Raw genomic sequence first — 20,773 nt, 5'->3', positions numbered from 1 at the left:
GACTGCTGTGCTTGCCAACAAGGGTTTTGCCACCAAGTATTAAGTCTTGTTTGCCAAAGGGATCAAATACTTATTTCTCTGTGCACAATGCAAAGAAATATATATAATTTTGACTATGTGATTTTCAGTTTTTTTTAAAATATAATCTATCTCTCACTGGTAAAATTAACCTAGCCTAAAAATTCTAGACTGTTCATGTCTTTGACAGTGGGCAAACTTACAAAATCAGCAAGGGATCAAATACTTATTTCCTTCACTGTATATATATGTCATTTCTGTATGTCTCATTCCATTGATGTCGCTTTATCCATTTTGGGATTCCATTTTCAAATGTGTTATATATGCTAATAAAGATTTTTTTATATTTTTTTTCTACAACTGTGGTGCTTTGTCCCATTATTCTGTAGGTTTATATATTTTGGTTAGATGAAATGGACTCTCTACTGGTCTGTACATGATTTTGCTGTGAGAGGCCTAGGCCAGCTGCTGCAGGGGAAATATAGTATTACATTGTGGCAATTCAGATGGCTCGAGTCTGCCTGAACGGGAACTCCTCTCTGTTCTGGCTCATAGAGGGGGTACCGAGTCTATGATGTCCATATGTCCTAGTGGGACATATAGACAAGGGTTGTATTCCTGAGACTATTCCTTTAAGGATTCACTTTACATCCTTTCCTGCTTTGGCAGAATTTTTATGCTTTTATTTATTTATAGCGATAACTCTATGAGTCAAGAAAACGCAATAGGTTTATCTTACATCCCTTGTATAACTACTGATATCAAAACAAGTTGTGCCACATGACACATTTAACTCTGCTGCATTCACAACCTCAGGCAGACTGAGATCTTTTTGTTAAGTAGGAAAACAATAAAACATTTGAAGCGTTACCGCATTGACCTAGGTGCATGCTGCTGACATTATTGTTTTGGTTTTTTTTCGGAAAAAAACCCCTGTTAGCTCACTCCTTAGGGAGGTGACCAGGGTAACTTTCATCTACACGAAAAGTTATCATTACACATTGTCATTTCCTTTGTGCTCTGCGGCCTGTTCAAAAGACTGTTCTTAAAGTGCTGCGTTCCCGCAGCTGTTAGTGTGGGTATTGTTCTGTAAAATCATTTAGGAGTATTTGAGGCCGTGCTTCACTGCAAGTGTCATAACCCCACAAATTCACAGCCTGTGCAGATAGCAGAATATCTACAGCGTATAGTTATTCCTATTCACAATGTAAGAAACACAACCTCTGGTAACGAGAAAATTTCACGTTCATTTCACATTAAAGGAGGTTAGGAAAAAGCCATAAAATCAAAATGTAATAATTCTAACCCCATGGATAAGTAAAAACCCTATAAATGTAAAAATGACATCTGTAATGACCTTACAAAAGCAGGCCCTGGGATGTGCTGTCAGTATGGATAACATATCTCTATAAAAGACTTAGCACCCCAGTAAAATTTGCAAAATTGTGTTGTTTCTTTTCCAAATGGTAAATAAGTAGCCAGTAACGTAACGTTTCGGTCTTAATTCAGACCTTCATCAGACACATAATGCTACTGCTGGCCTATGTAATGGCGCTCTTTGCGACCTGAGTTGATGCTGGAGAATAGCGCTATTCCCTACCAGCGCCATTACGTTATTGGCTACTTATTTACCATATGGATAATAAACAAAACAATTTTGCAAATTATACTGGAGTGCTAAGTCTTTTATAGAGATATAGTTCTGTCGTGGAAGTTGTGCACCCTAGACCATAGAGTGCTAGAGGATTAAAATACCACAGTATGAATAACATGCCATTATGAACTGCAGTAAATAGAGAACTGGTGGGGACCCAGATTGCGGCATTTTAGGGACAGGTGGGATTTTACAACAAAAAGTATGTTTAAACGTAAGCTATGTTTTATATCACTGCATATACCCACAAAAGATGTAACAATAATAAATGCAAACAAACACAAAGCGCATAGGAATTCTTCCTGGTCCTCACCCTGCTGGTATTGCAATTCAACCAAAGTAGAGACTATAGTTAAACTCAACTAGCAGAGCTTACAACAGGCGCTACACCCTCAGGCCATTTTCATGTAATTAGTCTGATGTATTACTGATGGTGACACTCCACCATAAAATAGAAGGTCACATGGTAGTGGGGGATATTGTATACGCACACCAGAAAGGTCGGGTATGGGAAAAGTTTGATAAAAGGCACATAATGAATCAGCCACTGCCCATGCCACGTCACCCAAATAAAGAGAAAAATTTTGGAAAACTAAAATCTCTAGATTTGCCCTCTTCCAAAGGTGCTCCATTGAGTATGTGTAGATAGTAGGTAATAATAAGTAGGTAGTGACCTTACAGTATGTATTGTTTGCCAGGAAAACATTCCCTACATCATTACACCACCTGCCTAAACTGTTGACATCCGGCAAGATGGAACCATGGATTCATGTGGTTTATGTCAAATTCTGGGCCTACCACCTGCATCGCAGAGAAGAAATCAAGATTTATTTGACAAGGCAATGTTTTTCCAATTACATAATTGCATATCAATGTACATACCTTAATAAATACACATGCAAAAAAAAAACGGGGAATAAACAAGAAAACTCATAATGACAGTTAAAAATCAGAAAAGTATCTGTTGTAAAAATATTATATAATGTAGAGTAAAGGCAAATCACAATAGTACATATACTGCTATATGCAAACGCCCAATGAATATAAAAAAATCAGTATAGAAGAAACACTAAAAAAATGCACAGTATTCCAATAATTACTGTGCTGCTAAAGCTTTGAAGCAAACCTACACTTTGAGATGACTTTTCAGAATAAGCTGTCAAATGTGTGAACATGAAGAATAACAATATTTCTAGCCATTATATGACTTATATAGGCATTTATTTAGCTGTTTTCCCCTCTGCAGGCTCTATCTCTAATTCTCAGTTGTCCCTGAGCTAGTGTGTAAAGCCTAACTGCTATCTCTCTCTCGCTCTCTCTCTTTCTCTCTCTCTCTCTTTCTCTCTCTCTTTCTCTCTCTCTCTTTCTCTCTCTCTCTTTCTCTCTCTCTTTTTCTCTTTCTCTCTCTCTCTCTTTCTCTCTTTCTCTCTCTTTCTCTCTCTCTCTTTCTCTCTCTCTTCTCTCTCTTCTCTCTCTCTCTCGCTCTCTCTCTTTTTTTCTCTCTCTCTCTTTCTCTCTCTCTTTCTCTCTCTCTCTTTCTCTCTCTCTCTTTCTCTCTTTCTCTCTCTCTCTCTTTCTCTCTCTCTCTCTTTTTCTCTTTCTCTCTCTCTTTTTCTCTCTCTCTTTCTCTTCTCTCTCTCTCTCTTCTCTCTCTCTCTTTCTCTCTCATACAGCAGTACTGGGCAGGGTAGCTGAGAATCCAGCACTGAGTTGAAATAGAACTCTTACTAATAGCAGCTGCAGAGCCTGTGTGAGTGTGTTGTTGTCTCTCACTCTGCTCCTGCTCCCCCTCCCCTCCCCATAGACTTCTATGGGCAGCTATAACCTGATCCCTCAGTGAGCTGAGAGTCCATGTTGTCTAAGACAAGGCAGAGAAAGCAGTAAATTCCGTGTGAGTGAACAGTTTAGGTGGCAGGGGGGGGGGGGCCTGATAAGTAGAGAAAGAGGCATTTGTATTTGCTTACACTATTGATTTATGCAAAGTTTGCTTAAAGTGTAGTACCGACTTAAATGATCATGTGGAGACACCACTGTCATGCCCATTAATAAATATAGGTGGTGCACAAGTCCTAAAAAAAAATGGCTTAAATGGGTTCACCAGTTTAGAAAACCCTTTTTCATATATCCTATTAGGGAATTCTGAGTTAATAGAGGAGGGTCATTAGTTCAAGATCCTCATCTCTTGGCCAGAATGGAGAGTGGTTACCAGAGTGTTTCTCACTGTGTAATACTTCATTTCCCCACAGATTATGGCTTATCACTGGGGGTCCCTTCTGACAAGTAGGAATTGTCCCAAGCAGAGAACCCCTTTAAGAAAACTTATGTGTATATGACATTGTTCACACAGGTGGTAAAAGACAAGGACCAAAACATCCAATAGTTACCACTTGACTCCAAGAGCAAAAAAGACCACCACAAACAAAACAGCAGAGGCAATAAAACAGCTTTTCGCACATTTTGTCTTCTCCAGGTTTCAACCGGAGACTATAGCAAAATAGGCATCAGAGGTGTAACTATAGGGGGTGCAGGGGCAAAAACTCTGCGTGTATATGATACCTTAAGATTAATGATAGATTGTAAATGTGGTAGATACACTGCAGAATACTGTATGTATAGCACAGGTTCTACATTTATGCCACCTCATGGCATTCTCCCAACACTACCTGCCATAGCCTGAAATATTTATACCTGTACAGCCTGTGGCTATGGCTCCCTGTTCCACTTCCACGTGTAAGACGGATTTAAAAAAAGATGCAAAAAAATGTCTCGCTAATACTTCTTCCCTGGTAATAGTTCACAATGTGAATTTTCAACTATTTATGTAGCAAATCATGTCAATTTTGATTCATAATAATATATAATGTGTTGAATACATTTTTGACAATCGTTTCCATTAACTTTCTAGCTCTCTGAAATATTCTAGTGCTGTTACTGCCAAAATATTCATTCAAGCAAGCAAAGCATTAGCACATTTAAAAAGCATCACTATTTATATCAAATATAGTGTTGTTCCCATTTAAGGTACGTCTTTTGTTGGACGCTAAATTAAGTTGGGTTATAAAGTCGTTTAGAGCAGGTGTCTTACTAATTATGAAGCAATGTAATTCTCATTTCCATCTGCTGAAAGGTCTAAGGGAAGGTTAAGTGTAAAACATGCAGACTAAAACAAGAGAAGAACCTCTGCGTAAATTTGACTTTGTTAGATAATTGCTTAGGAAAGATCGTTGATAAGGAAAATTACAACAGTGACAATTGTCGCTCTTATGGTAAGAACCATTAAAGACAACATCATATGTTGGCGCAAGATTAAAATGATGCAGGTAGAGGAGTACAGATGCAGCTGAGCTTAATTTATTACTTAACATAACTCGCCCTTAGTCCCAAAATATTATCAATACTTTTCCATAAAACTGCAGACAAACCTACTGAGTAAGTATTCCCAGAATCGACAATTATCACCTATCCACAGGATCGATGATATTTGTATGATCACTAGGGGCCCGACTGCTGGAACCCCCATCGATCGCAAGAACGGGGGTCCCAAATTTATCTTACTGCTCAACAGCAGAGAAGGACATTAAATGGAGAGGCCATCGATCATGCCCGCTGCTGCTCCATTTACAGCGCTCAGCTGTTTCCGTCAGTCCCACAGACATTGAATAGATCAGAGGGAGCAAGCTCAACTGCTGCTTCATTCAAGATTCTCCTCACTGCGGGGGGTGCAGTGAAGTCGATCTAGGGGTTTGAGAACCTAGTTCTGACCATTGGTGGGGGTCCTAGTGATGGGGCTCCCAGCGGTCAGACAGTTATCACCAATCCTGTGGATAGGTGATAATTGTTGATTCTAGGACAACCCCTTTAAGATAAAGGGCTGTCAGTTGTTATCGCCACGGGAAGTTTGTCCAGTTACCCATTCAAATTAATGGGATCGACAATGTAACAAAAGGCCCGGCTAAGTCCATCATGGCACATAGATGCCCCATCTAAGACATCCATATGCCCTAATAAGCTCACATTTACTGATCATATTATATTTTGTACATACATTGCACCAAAGAAACGTGATAGGTTGCAAATATTTGTGACTTTTCTTGTCACTCGTCAATTTTGAAAAGTGACGAGAAAAGTGTGTGCGGTCTCCAAGGAGACTTAGTTTTATCCAAATTTATTAAGCAAACTAAGTGAAAATGGCAAAAAAAAATTCTGATGCAATTTGCAAATCACAGCAGTATTAGATTTAATTTTTCTGCCTACTTGGGAGGTCAAAATGGGTGCGCCTTTCAATAAACCAGTCCTACCAACTCCTTCACTTTAAAAATACACGTGTCTAAGTAAATGTGGGCCAATGTGTAGACCACGTCCTCTCCAGCACTAACAAGTTGGAGTTGGGCCTCTGTGTACCTCCGTACAGACCACGTGCTGTATTCATGAGGCCTAAATATAAGCAGATTGAGTAAAAATAATATTTTTTTTATTTCTCAAAATTCAGTATAGAACCCAAAACTATATTGAACTGTTCATGTAGTTCTGCCTGGACATCGGAAATGGGAACATTTTGACCTTAACTTAACATTATGTCTTGTATAGTTATTAATGATCCAGGAAAGCACAGAGTAACCCAGTAGATTGCATCTAAATTGTCAATTAATCTATATTTCATCAGTAAACCAAGAAAATGTCTGAAATGTGTGAAGAAAATCTTAGAGGTAAGTAAACAAGTATATTTAACAAGAGTAGTGATTATGGCAATCACTTAACAAGACCGTAATCTATGTCAAAGTCCTGGCACTGAATTCAAAGACAATCTGTAACTGGACTTGAAAATTGCCTTTATCAACATCTGAGTTTAAGAAAAGAAGAAGCAAATGATAAATGGATGAAATTTTCAGCACCTTGATAAAAAAAATGTTGCCCTGTTGCCTTGGGTTTTGATCCTGTCTTCTACAAAAATTAACTTTAGCAAATTAGTACTCTTTACTGCATTTTTTCTGAGGGGACCTATAGCACTATTTTTTTCTCAGGTTTCCGGCTCATTAATTGAATTCCAGTACACTAAAACTTGCAGAATCTTATGCCATTCATAGTCTAGGTGACAACCACTATGGGAGCTGTAATGGTGCCCTTAGTAGATTGACATTTTTGAAGACCCAGTAGTATCTATAAGACCAATATAACTTAGAGAGTAGAAAAGGATATTTAAAAAAATAAAAAATAATACCTGCACAAATAAGTCCTTGAGCAAGGCTCTGTTCACACTAGAGTCTTGGCTTCAGTTCAAGAATGATGACACCTATGTGGGGTCGGTTTTAAAATGGATCCCATTAACTCGTGGGAAGCGTCGGGTTTCCATTAGAAGTTCCTGTATTTTTTAAGTAAAAAAAAAACTACTGACTGCGTTTTACTTGCTATAAAAAAAAAACAGAAACCTAAAACCAGTATTGAACTGAGTTTTTGTGTGAAATCTTGGGAAGGTATTGAAAGCATCTAAAAAGGGCCAGAAAGCTAGCCTAAAGCAGGCTTGTAGCTATAAAAGGGGTTGTCTCATAAGGCTAGCCCATGTCTATATGCCTTATTAGAACAAATGGATGTCATAATGGGGGTGCCACACTCGAGACACCCCTCTATAAGCTAGAATAGAGATACACTCTGTAAGAGTAGCTTCTGTTCCGGCAGATACTGCAGGGTCATTTCCTTTTTTTTTTTTTTCACTGGAGGAGGTTGAGAAGAATTAGGACATCTGGGTTACGGAAAAAAGGAGAAGACTGAAGCAGGCACATGGCGAGAACCTTTCACTGTTGCATGTTGTCACAAGCAGGTACCAGTCAGAGTGGAGGAAAGGGCGCCAAGATGAAGCAGAATACAGTTTTGGTTACTTGGAAAACAAAAAGCAATAGGATACCACAAGAAAGACCATGTACTACCAATATTACTTTAAAATATAGTGCAAAATCTGTATTGAAATACCCCAAGCACACAAAATACTCATGGATTCTGGATAAATCTGTGGGAAAAAAACCTTCCTGTGTCTCCGTGCATGGCACATGGAAATACAGAATGGGCCTCTAGCCGCCTAAGGGCACCATATTACAGATAGAGATGTGTCCCTCATTACCTTTCCTCTTAACAACATATCCTGAGATCTGTGGTGCGAAATGACTTGCTTTGGAAAAAAAAAAACATGATTTCACGATACTTTGTCACAAGATGTCTATTCTATATGTCTTTGTAGGCACCCAGTGGTTGTGATGTAAGTTGCAGCCTGTCAAGTATTTTGACAGCATGTTGCAATATTGTATTGAATTTGTTTCATGAGAAATGGGGTCCCTTAACCAAATGCAAGCAAAGGTAAGGGAGGACACATCTGTATATCCAACTTGCATCTATGATATGGCTGTGTGCATGAGACCTCATACTGAAAAGTCGGTAAAATAGTAGCTGCAGATGTTCCAACATAGTCCCATAAATACAATGATGTCCTTATAATGAATCAAAGATACCTATTTCCTGAGCTCATCACTTTATCTCATTGCACAAAGATGAATCTTAATGAGGAGCTCAACCTTTCACCCAAATCTTATCTGCGGTTCATAGAGCTATTCCATTTGATAGGAATTTTCCGATACTAATGTAGCATTTAGCTTTGAAAATTCCCTTTACCAGTGACATATAATTAGTAAGTGGCAACGTTACAGATTGGATTTGACTGTTTTCATGAGGTTCCCTTAGTAACGGCCTAATGAACCCTTCTTTTAAATGCTCTAATTTACAGCACTACTTCTGAATTTACTAATGGGTTCAGCACACCTGACTTAACACGGGAAAAGCTGTTTATAAGGACAAAGAAAGGCAATTAAATATCTTTTACTGGAAAAAGTCTGAAAATGTAATAGATTTTAGGGTGGGTTGAAGAGGACCTGTCACTTCTCCCGATATGTGTTTTAGTAAATAATTGTATTCTCCATAAAATAATTATTCTGGACCGTTTTTTTCTTAGAACTCTACATTGTGCCGTTCCATTATTGCTCCTAAAAATGTATGAATTAATTGACAACTGGGTGTTACCAGCTGGGGGTGTGTCCTACACACAGACTGACAATGTCCAATCAGTGATGACAGAGTGATTTTTTTGTAGGGACACGCCCCTTTGACAAGGGGACTAGTAACACCCAGTTGTCAATTTATCCACATTTTCTAGGGGGAATAACCGAGGAATGGCACAGTGCAGATTTCTTAAAAATATGCTCCAGAATTGTTATGTCAAGTATTTTTACTAAAATAGACATTTCAGGAGAGGTACCAAGTTCTCTTTAAAGTGATTTCACATAAAATTAATATAATAAATACGGTTTATATGCATTCCTATTTATTCATATAATTAAAAAATAATGTCTACCACTAGATAATTTTTTCTGTATCATACCAAGATTTTTTAGAACTTAAAGTTACACTCAAAGTAGATAGTAGTCTATTGTTCTCAAGGGAAATCAACCCATACATGACAAGGCGCAAAGGTAAAAACACACTATAAATCCAATAGCATTACATTCATACAATACAATAGCATGGGATTAACCCTCCAAGGTTTTAGTCACAGTAATAGCTCACAACCACAAGTGTTATGTTTTTAGAAAAGTATCTGAAGTTTCTCTAGCTACAAGGAAGTTTTACAGGGTTGAGTGATTGATTGAATCTCATAGGGTCGAGCTTACAGTAATTAAAGACCACACATCTTAATTCTCATCATTGAAAAAGCAAAACTATTTGACATCGTTGTCTACACCAAAAAACGTTTCTGAAGAAACCTTTTTGCATCAGTTTGATAATAGTTTAACAGGTCTTCTGTCCGCCATTGCTGGAGGAGTTTGTCCCCCTTGGAGCCACCAGCAAAGCAAAAGTTAAGGGCAATAAAGTTTCCATTTTACTGGATGTCTCCTTATGGAATAGCGCAGCAGACTTCACTTTTCCATACAGCAGAAAAAATGTATACCGATGTATACCAGCCTGACGAAGGTCAAAAGGACACCTTTTGGTCATGGTCAGGTGAAAGGGGGGGGGGGCTGTGAATAAGTTTGTGGCAGGAGCTTTTGTTTGCAGTGTGAAAAGGGCCTTAAGGTAATGTCCAACATTTCATTTTTACATCTGAAATTCTGGGCTGTTTAATTTCATAATATAGTTGGATGGGGGGTGGGCGCTGTTTTCCTGATGTGATAAATTATATATTCCTGGCTGTGTTTAATCTCCACTAGAGGGAGCTAACTGCATATGTATTTATACAGATAGTATTGAACTAAATGGGAGCTGTATGTATCTTAACTAGGGCCGCTGCAGGTAGTTGCCATGGGTTCAGCGCCCCCTCCCACCACTGGCTCTAGAACAGTTCTGCGCCCTGCTTTCATATGTGCAGAGGCAGTTTACCGATGTAAAGGATATTTTGGATGTGCTAGCTTTATTTAGCCTGACAATAGAGCCCATATCTCTGTAGCTATACAAGAGGAGAACTTGTAGTACACTGATTGGTGAGATTGCATGTCTGGCGGTTTTAATGCTTTTTAGGGATTTTGTAGCTTTAAGTTTGTATCTCCATTGTGAGCATCTATGTCCTTTATTCCTTTAGCCTTACATAATGGATGAGGACAATTGAAAATATCTACCCAGTGAGGATAATTCATCTGTGTTTATATCATCTACCTGTTACTCCATGGACTCTAGGACGATTCCTCTTATAAGCACATCTATTATTCTTTCAGCACATAAGGAAAATATAATTGTCTCCAGTATTTTATTTTGTCACTTTTGTATCATGCGGAGAAAAATTGTACCGTAATTTAATTTATTGTGGCATCAGTATGTTTTTCTGTTCGGTCTTGAAATTTTATTATAACAGAAAAATCCATGCCTCCTCTAAAACCATTTACAAAATCTCTATTTTATACAAAACACTTATGTTTTGAGCCATAAAATATTTCCTTTGTAATTCAATCAGAACATAACTTGATATGATGGAGCCTCTGGTTGTTTATGACGATGACATGCATTACTGGAGTGAGCTTCATCAATTAAAATCTATAATTACCACAAACTACAAAATGGGGATATATTTCCGTATTACTGTGGAATTATGCTGAATTGTGCAGATTTTGATAATACACACTTGATTTCAATCTATCACTTATATTCCTCTAACTTAAATTGAAAAATACAAATATGGAATGGCTCAGAAAGCTCATTGTAAAATATTAATACCACAGATGCGACATCTTGCTCGAGAACTAGTAATTCCCTAAAGGCAAACATGTGTTCGTAAACAGAGATACCACATCCCTTGGGAACCCTTTTTGTTCAGTTGCAAGATTCTTCTAAAGACGCTCTCGGCCCTGACACAGTTCAAAGAAACTGCACGCGTAGTTTAACCTTTATTAGTTGACGTATTTATATAAGGCCACGTCTTTATTTATAAGTGTTGGTTGGCGTAGAAAAATATATCTGGGCTCAGAACAGATGGTGCTTTACATCATTTTTAGATAGTACAGATCACCGTGGGAACTCTTCAAGAGGCTATGCAGACTAACCGCGTTTTATAATTGCTATTCATATTTTGCCAGTAGGTTTCAATCACTAATAAAGCAGAGTCACTGCAGGAGATCACTCAACCCGTGAATGTTCGACTGGCACTACGGCCGCATCTTACTATTTGCTCGATTCCCAGGAGAGGAGGAAAAAAGTCATTTCAGAAATTGCCTGCTATTTTTATTACTTTTTACTTTGCTGCTGCAGAGTAAGTATAGTGTCATTAAATAAGAGGAGAGAAGAAGCAGAATAAGTAGCAAGTTAAAGAAAATCTGCCACCTTATTTTTACAAAAGCTTTGAATTACAAAAATAATTGACACTTCACACTTTGTGTCTCCTTTTTCTCAGTCTTTCATAAAGGGGATGCACCATCTAATGATGACATCATGTAACGATGACATCACATGTGATATGTTGATTCCCCGCTAACAATCCACCTGATACAATGTATAATATGTTGGACGCTTTCACATGCTGTGTGTATGGGATGCCATCTCCCACAGGTCTCCTGCATCTGACCACCTCCTTGACTACCCTGGCCCAAACGCACAGTCCCAAACACTGCCAGCCTGTAGGGGTTATTATTAGTACTGAAAAAACACCAATTAATCTGAAAATACCCTAAAAGACCTAGGAGGCACATAGTGGGGTTGGTGTAAGTGTAAATCCACGATTAACCCGTTCGTGCTGCAGCCACTATTGACCTTCCTGACAGAGCCTTATTTTTCAAATTTGACATGTGTCACTTTATGTGGTATTAACTTGGAATGCTTTTACCTATCCAAGCAATTCTGAGATTGTTTTATTGTGACACCTTGGACTTTAAGTTAGCGGTAAAATTTGATTGATACATTCCGTATTTAATTGTGAAAAACAGCAAAATTTTGTGAAAAATTGCACAAATTAGCATTTTCTATATTTAAATGTAGCTGCTTATAAGGTAGATAGTAATACCACACAAAATAGGATGGAGGCGATGTCTGGTCATTCTCCCGTCGCCTGAGTGAAGGAACTAAGGGAGTAAGTGACAGGACAGTGTGATCTCGCAAGATCTATGACGCTGATTGGTCATACATTAAGGGTATGTTCACACGGCGGGGGTCCGTAACGGCTGAAATTACGGGGATGTTTCAGCCTGAAAACATCCCCGTAATTTCAGGGTATGTTCACACGGCCTATTTACGGACGTAATTCGGGCGTTTTTGCCCTGAATTACGTCTGAGGGTATGTTCACACGGCGGGGGTCCGTAACGGCTGAAATTACGGGGATGTTTCAGCCTGAAAACATCCCCGTAATTTCAGCCGTAACGGCATGTGCAGGCGCTTGAACGCCGCGTCAATTACGGCCGTAATTAGCGCTGCTATTCATTGGAGTCAATGAATAGCGGCTCCAATTACGGCCAAAGAAGTGACAGGTCACTTCTTTGACGCGGGCGTCTATTTGCGCGCCGTCATTTGACAGCGGCACGTAAATATACGCCTCGTGTGAACAGACAAACGTCTGCCCATTGCTTTCAATGGGCAGATGTTTGTCAGCGCTATTGAGGCGCTATTTTCAGACGTAATTCGGGGCAAAAACGCCCGAATTACGTCCGTAAATAGGCCGTGTGAACATACCCTGAAAATAGCGCCTCAATAGCGCTGACAAACATCTGCCCATTGAAAGCAATGGGCAGACGTTTGTCTGTTCACACGAGGCGTATATTTACGCGCCGCTGTCAAATGACGGCGCGTAAATAGACGCCCGCGTAGAAGAAGTGACCTGTCACTTCTTTGGCCGTAATTGGAGCCGCTATTCATTGACTCCAATGAATAGCAGCGCTAATTACGGCCGTAATTGACGCGGCGTTCAAGCGCCTGCACATGCCGGTACGGCTGAAATTACGGGGATGTTTTCAGGCTGAAACATCCCCGTAATTTCAGCCGTTACGGACCCCCGCCGTGTGAACATACCCTTACTCTTTACTACTCCCACTTGGTCAAGAGTAAAAAAAACGCTCACTCGTGCATTAAGAATAAATTTGCATAACACTTAAAATGCACATAACTTTGTTAAAAATAAACGTTTAAAAAAGAAAAAACAACACAACACATTACTTATCTACATTAAAGCGCCTATTAGATTAGGTAGAAGATAGGGCAGTTATAAACTGGTGACAGAGCCTCTTTAAAGAGGCTCTGTCAGCTCTCCTGATATGTCTGTTCTACTAAAAAAAAATATTTCCTATAAAATTTTAATTCTGGAACATCTTTTTTTGGAACTGTGCTTTGTACTGTTCCACTGTTACTCCTCCTGGAAATGTATGAATAAATAGATAACTAGGTGTTAACATTACACTTGTCAAAGGGGTGTGTCCCTACACAGTCTGACACTGTTTAATCAGTGCTGACCATGAAAGACCCTGTAGGGATTATTAAAAAGAAGGAATGGTAAAGTCCGGCTGTCAACCTATTGCATACAATTGCAAGATGATTAACAGATATGGGGAATACAAGTATTTACTAAAATGTCAGGAGAACTGAAAGGTCCACTTTAAGGCCTAATTCACATGAACTTGTTCGGTTCGTTATATACGGTCCACATGTCGGTCGCATTTCCCGGACCAAACACAGTGCAGGGAGCCGAGCTCCTAGCATCATAGTTATCTATGACACTAGGTGTCCCTGCCTCCCCGCGGAACTACTGTCCCATGCTGAAAACATGATTACGGTAAGGGATAGATTTCCTGCAGTGAGGCAGGGACTCCTGTCATCGTACATAACTATAATGCCAGTAGCGTTCCTCTCTGCACTGTGTTCGGTCTGAGAAATACTGACGACATGCGGACCGTATATCACGGACAGAACACGGTCGTGTGAATTAGGCCTAAGAGTGCGCCTGTTTAGACAGTGGATAAAAATATATGTATGTATATATATATATATATATATATATATATATATATATATATATATAAAAGTTTTAACAACATTACCAATTAGACAAATTACAGTAAAAGCCAAAAGTCGAACATTTCTAAACATTCATAATATATATTCATTAGTAAAGCCAGTCAGCCGGTCTCCTCGGTTTTATAAATGTTTTAAATAACCTTGGATAACTTTTTTCAATTCTGGTTCTTTACTAAGGAAATCACTTACTGCATTTTAAAATGTATTTCCATTCGCATTAGCAAGTGGATCTCAAATACTTAAAGTGAATGTCACTTGGAAAAAAAAAACCTACACTTTTCTTGGATATTATCCAGTTAAATATTTCAGCTCGAGTGGCCTTAAACTACAATTTCTGTTCCAATAGTTCTATTACTTTTAACAGAAGAAAATTACCATCTCAACAGGGTCCATATGTCCACTGAACCATGCAGAGTCAGTCATTGTGTCAGTCAGTCAGACAAGAAGGGACCCCGATAATAAATAGGTGAGGGTAAAAAAAATTGCATAAAATTGCAGGGAGGACTGAATTCAGTTGGAGTTTTCCATTAAAAGGTTTAAAGCTAAACTAGATGCAATCCATTCACTAAGCAGCCCTCAGAGTGTATTTACACTTGCCGACTTTGTGAATTTTTTTGCAGCGATTCTTGCAAAATTTACAGCAAAAAAAACAAACTGCTGCCATTACGCAAAATCGATGCAAAAAACCCCCACAAAATCAAAGCTCAGTTGTAGGTGAACCTTGCAATTTGAGAATGACCCTAGATATCATAGTAAATCCCGGAATGCTTGAACAAAAAACAAATAGATAGAGGGTTCTTAAATTACCAAGTCAAACCTTGGATCTAAAGCCCATTGAGATGTTGTGGGGGGATTGAAAACATGCTGTGGATGCAAGAAACACCTTAAATATTGCACAGCTGAAGACATTGTCCATGGAAGAGACACCCTGCTTCAACAGAAAAATTTACTTTTGTCCATGTATTGGTGCTTATCACATCAGCATAAGCCTTAAAACTAACCTCTCTTGTTGCCCAGGTTCCAGCTATGTAATTCAGTGATATGCATAACATGAGTACATACCTCCCAAATTTTTTCCCTGTTAAGCCACGCCTATAACTCAGCTCATTCCCCACCCATACACACCCATTTCAGACCACGCAGTATCATGATCCCAAAGTACCCCCCCCCACAATATAATATCCCTATAGAACCCCCCACACAGTATAATGCCCTATAGTGCCCCCACAGGGTATCATGCTCCAATAGTGGCTCCCCTCAGTATAATGTCACCATAGAGCCCCCATACTGTATAATTCCCCTATTACTTCCCCCCACACAGTATAATACCCCATAGTGCCTCCCACACAGTATAATGCCAAATAGCTTCCAACCCACAGTATAATGTTCTCATGGCTGCCCCCATAAAGCATAATACCTCCTTAGATGTAACAATACAGTGTAATGCCCACACAGATGTCCTTATACTGTATAATGCCCAAACAGATACCCCATACAGTACAATGCCCCCATAGCTGCCCCATACAGTATAATGCCTACACAGATGCCCCCACACAGTATAATGTCCCATAGCTGCCTCCATACAGTATAATGCCCCATAGCTGCTCACATACAGTATAACGTCCCCATAACTGCCCCACACAGTATAATTCCCCACTGCTGCTCCCATACAGTATGATGCCCCCATAGTTGCCCCCAGGGCTGCACTGTCCATGAGGCGAGATGAGCATATCGCCTCAGACGGCGACCTGCTACCTCTCTGAGGGGGCGGCAGTGCCTCTGAAATCAGCCGCCGCCATCGCCTCCTGCATTTCAATTGTATCTGCGCCTATAGGACGCAGATACAATTATATGCATAAGCATGGCCATTCAGCGCCTTTCAATGACGTAAGCAGCGAGATTATGTCATCACTCCACTTGCATCATTGAATGTCAGGGCATGGCAACCTGCCACTCAGCATCTTTTAACAACGCAAGCAGCGCGATGACGTAATCATGCCGCTTGCGTCATTGAAAGGCGCTGATTGGCAGGGCGGAATTACTTGCCCTGCCACTCAGTGCCTTTTAACGATGCAAGCAGCGCGATGATGTCATCCCCAGCAGACCTGCTCAGAAGAGAGCAGGCCTGCATTGAAAGACGACGGTGCGGGAACGGGATCAGGAGCGTATGTAAAGTTGCTTTTTTCTGTTAAGTGTGTGAGGGGCTATGTGTGGAGCACTATCTGCAGGGGGGCTATATGTGGGGCACTATCTACAAGGGGGCTATATGTGGGGCACTATCTACAGGGGGCTGTATGTGGGACACTAACTACAGGGGGCTATATGTGGGGCACTATCTATGGGGTGCTATATGTAGGGCACTATCTACAGGTGAATAAGGAGCACTATCTACAGGGGGCTCTATGTGGGGCACTATCTACAGAGGGGGCTATATGTGGGGCACTATCTACAGGGGGCTACATAAGGAGCACTATCTACAGGTGGCTATATGTGGGGCACTATCTACAGAGGGTGCTATATTTGGGGAACTATCTACAGGGGGGCTATATGTGGGGCACTATCTACAGGGAGGCTATATGTGGGGCAATATCTACAGGGGGGCTATATGTTGGGCACTATCGACAGGGGGCTTTATGTGGGGCACTATCTATTGGGGGGCTATATGTGGGGCACTATCATTGGGGGGGCTATATGTGGGGCACGATCTACAGGGGGCTATATGTGGGGCACTATTTACACGGGGCTATATGTGGGGCACTATCTACAGGGGGCTATATGTGGGGCACTATCTACAGAGTGCAGTATGTGAGGCACTATCTACAGAGGCTATCTACAGGGGGATCTATGGGGCCACTATCTACAGGGGGATATATCTAGGGCACAATCTATAGGGGGCTCTATGGGGAAACTCTCTAGAGGTTGGTCTATATGTGGGGCATTATCTACAGGGAGGCTATATGTGGGACACTATCTACAGGGGGCTCTATGGGGCACTGTCTACAGAAGGCTCTATGGAGGGCACTATCTACAGGGGGCAGTGTGTGTGTGTGTGTGTGTGTGGGACACAGTGTATGGTGCAATTATAATCAGGGACACAGTGTATGGTTCTATTATAATTGGAGGTGCAGTGTATGGCGCTATTATATTTAGGGGCATAGTGTGTGGCACAATGAGAATTTTATCTTCGTTTATAGGTGCAGAAATGTTTAAAATGTGAGAAGCTGAAGAAATCTGAACGGAAAACTGCAGAAATGGGCTGTGGCCGGGAGAAGTCATCATAGAGGTCTGGACCGGATGGAGAAGAAAAGAGCAAAATAACAACTAGAATCTGAGAAGACGTCACCTGTGCGAAACTTAATGTAAATGATTATTCTGCCTCTAATCAGTACTGTAGTCACTGTATGATCTGCAGCAAGATAATAGGTGGTATGATTTTTTTTGTGAAACAGCAACTCCCAGCATATACTTACCATTGTTTGGGCCATGCTGGGAGCTGTAGTTTTACGCCATACAAACCTATACGGCAGGAGTTGCACTAAATTGAGCTGTATTTGTGCTGGTGCTGTATTTATGTGCTGAGCTTGGTTCTGGTGCTGTATTTATGTACTGATCTTGATTCTGGTGTTGTATTTATGTACTGAGCTTGGTTCTGGGGTTTTATATGTACTGAGCTTGATTCTGGTGTTGTATTTATGTACTGAGCTTTGTTCAAGTGCTGTATTTATGTACTGAGCTTGGTTGTGGTACTGTAATTATATATGATCTATTTCTAATAACAAAATTGCAGGGCAGATGGAATTGTTTTCAATTTATTGCATATTTAATGGGAACCTGTCAGATAGTTTTAACCCCTTGAACCGCCATCATGCGGTAAATACATGACCTGCAATATTTCCAAACATTCCCTTGTATGTTTTTTTCAGATGCAACAAAATCTATCAAATCAAGTTTTGAAACGGCACAAGCGGAATGCTAATTACTCATTAAAGGGTCATGGGGCGGTGCCGCTATCCTGAATAGTCACAGAGTCTTGCCTCTAAACACACCTTTCCATGCTTGATTGACGACTGCCTGGCTGTTATACATCCCTACCAGTCTCCTCCAACTCTCTCGGATGCGCTATTGCCTCGTACTACTTGGGCACGCACCGTGCAGCAAGGTGTACTCTGCCCGTCTTCATCACTGCACTGCCTATGCCAGGGGAGTAAAAGGCAACGGTGAATCCGCAAGAGTTGGAGGAGGCTGCTAGTGATGTAGAACAGCCAGGGGGATGTCAATCAAGATCTGGGAGGCGGCATTTACATTTTCGCCTCCAGCAGCAGAGAAGCTGGAATCGGCCGTGGCTGCCCCCATTCAGTATAATTTTCCCTTAGCTGCTTCATACAGTATAATGCCCCATAGTATAATATTCTCTTAGATGCCACCATACAGTATAATGCCCCGTTAGCAGGTGCCCCCATACAGTATAATGCTCCCCCAGCAGGTGCCCCATAAAGTATAATGCCCCAATACCGTATAATGTCCCCTTAGCTGCCACAATATAATGCCCCCTTAGCAGGTGCCCCCATACAGTATAATTCCCCCTTAGCAGGTTTCCACATACAGTATAATACCCCCTTAGCAGCTGCCCTTATACAGTATTATATCCCCTTAGCAGGTGCCCCCATATAGTATAATGACCCCGTAGCAGGTGCCCCCATACAGTCTAATGCCCCCTTAGCAGTGGCCCCCATTCAGTATAATGCCTCCTTAGCAGGTGCCTCTATACAGTATGATGCTCCCTTAGATGGTGCCATAATGCCTAATAAAAAAATAATAAACAAATACTCACCTAGCCCCGTTCCCATGACGAATAAAGGAGATCCCCCTGCTTCTCCGCACTGTGCTATGAGTAGTACAGCGCAAACAGGTGCGATGACGTCACTGCAACGTGCCTGTCTTTGCCGAGACGCTCACGGTATGTGAGGTTTGACTTATTCCAAAACTTCAGGCTCAACTACATTTTTCAGAATTGCTTGGAGTATCCTTTTAAGTGTCATATTCCTTGAAGGGGTTTATTGAAAGAGAACTGGTCACCAGGGCATCGTCTCTATAAAACATTGCATTTTTATGGGCGATTACGTTACTTGACATTTATAACACCCTAGTATACAGTAGATCAGCTCAGAGGTCTTACATTATATTCCCCAGCTTTACTGTACAGTATACTACAAAAATATTTAACAAGAAACATTCGGAGCTCATTTTCATGATTTTGCTGCATATATAATTCCCTGGTACTTCTCTTGTATAAAATATCTTTGAAATGATTCGATTGTGCAAGTTATAAATATGCTAATAGAGAGGTTACCTGATAAACTGAATGCAGAATAATGTCCGTTCCGGTATAGAGAGAAGCAACGCTGAATAAGCATGAAAAATCTTTCTACTGGGATTCTCAATGAGACTAAGTCTAGAGATTGCTTTGACAGGATTTGTAGTCTGTTAGCACTGCTGCTTTTCCAGGAGGTCTATCTATAATTACATTGTATGAAAAAAATCACTTTACTGGCAACTAAGTTCACATAACTTTTCCTTGAATTTTAAAGAATTTTTTTTTTTACAATCAGCAATGGACAGAAAGCACAGATATAATAAAGGTTCTTGTTTAGTTTTGTAAGCCTGTACAACTATATCACGAGAGCGTTAATATTCCATGGACTAGGGCAGTGAAGGGGTTTATAATGACATAACTAGAACAGTGAGTGAGTTAATGGTCACATCCCCTGTGGTGTAGGGAACTGAAGAGGTTAATGGTAACATCCCTCTTGGTGTGGGGTAGTGATATATATATCTGACTGTTGCCTTAAATGGGTTGTCTGAGACAAAAAAAAAGTCTGCAAAAAAATTGCGCAAATCTTTTGTCCATGGACGTATCTGGTATTGCAGCTCAGCCCCATGGCTTGGAGGTAAAGTGGGTTAACAAACCAAAGACATATAAAAATAAATGTACCTACCTTTTTCAGATACCGGACGCCATATGTAAATATATAGAGGTTAAAAGTAAATTTCCACCTGTAAAAACACAGTGAATAAAAGTAAGTTATAACACAACAAAAAAACATAGGAAATATGCTAATAATATACAAGTATGTGATCTTTCTACAAAAGCCAGGACACATGAATTAAAGGGGTTGCCCCACAAGCCAACCCTATAAGGAGTCATAAAGGAGGTCCCCCAAATGGAAGCCTACTATATGAGCCAAAGGAGAGAGCCGCTAGCAATTGTTATCTCTTGTCGTGTCTTGCTCTGACGGACTTCAGCTTTCCATTTAATATAAGGATATGCTGCACCCATGCTTGTAACATACAAAAATATTCTCCCTTACTTATCTAACATAATCCGAGATGTATGTCGCGAGATGTTAAAAAAAAAACATGTAAAAAAATGTATACCCTGACTATTGTCAAAAGTAAGCCATCTGTCAACCATAGATGTTAAAAAAAGTATATACGTCAAAGCCACCCAGTAAAATAGACGTATACATTAGACATACAGATGTAGCCATCTTTATCTTGACTCTTAATGCATTAAATGCACA

The 20,773-nt window shown here is 40.2% G+C and overlaps 1 protein-coding gene across 1 annotated transcript in view; it reads right to left on the bottom strand.

Moving 5' to 3' along the window:
• CERS6 (ceramide synthase 6) overlaps window positions 1-20,773 on the bottom strand; it is a 134,433-nt gene that overhangs the window by 49,466 nt on the left and 64,194 nt on the right. Inside the window, exon 4 of the mRNA XM_075831108.1 lies at window positions 20,189-20,246. Within this exon, the coding sequence (XP_075687223.1) occupies window positions 20,189-20,246 (58 nt within the window). The remainder of the gene's footprint in view (window positions 1-20,188; window positions 20,247-20,773) is intronic.

The sequence above is a fragment of the Rhinoderma darwinii genome, chromosome 6 (genome assembly GCF_050947455.1).
Source record: "Rhinoderma darwinii isolate aRhiDar2 chromosome 6, aRhiDar2.hap1, whole genome shotgun sequence".
Classification (NCBI taxonomy): domain Eukaryota; kingdom Metazoa; phylum Chordata; class Amphibia; order Anura; family Rhinodermatidae; genus Rhinoderma; species Rhinoderma darwinii.
Note: the sequence above shows the minus strand (reverse complement) of the source record. Positions and strands in the feature narration are given on the sequence as shown.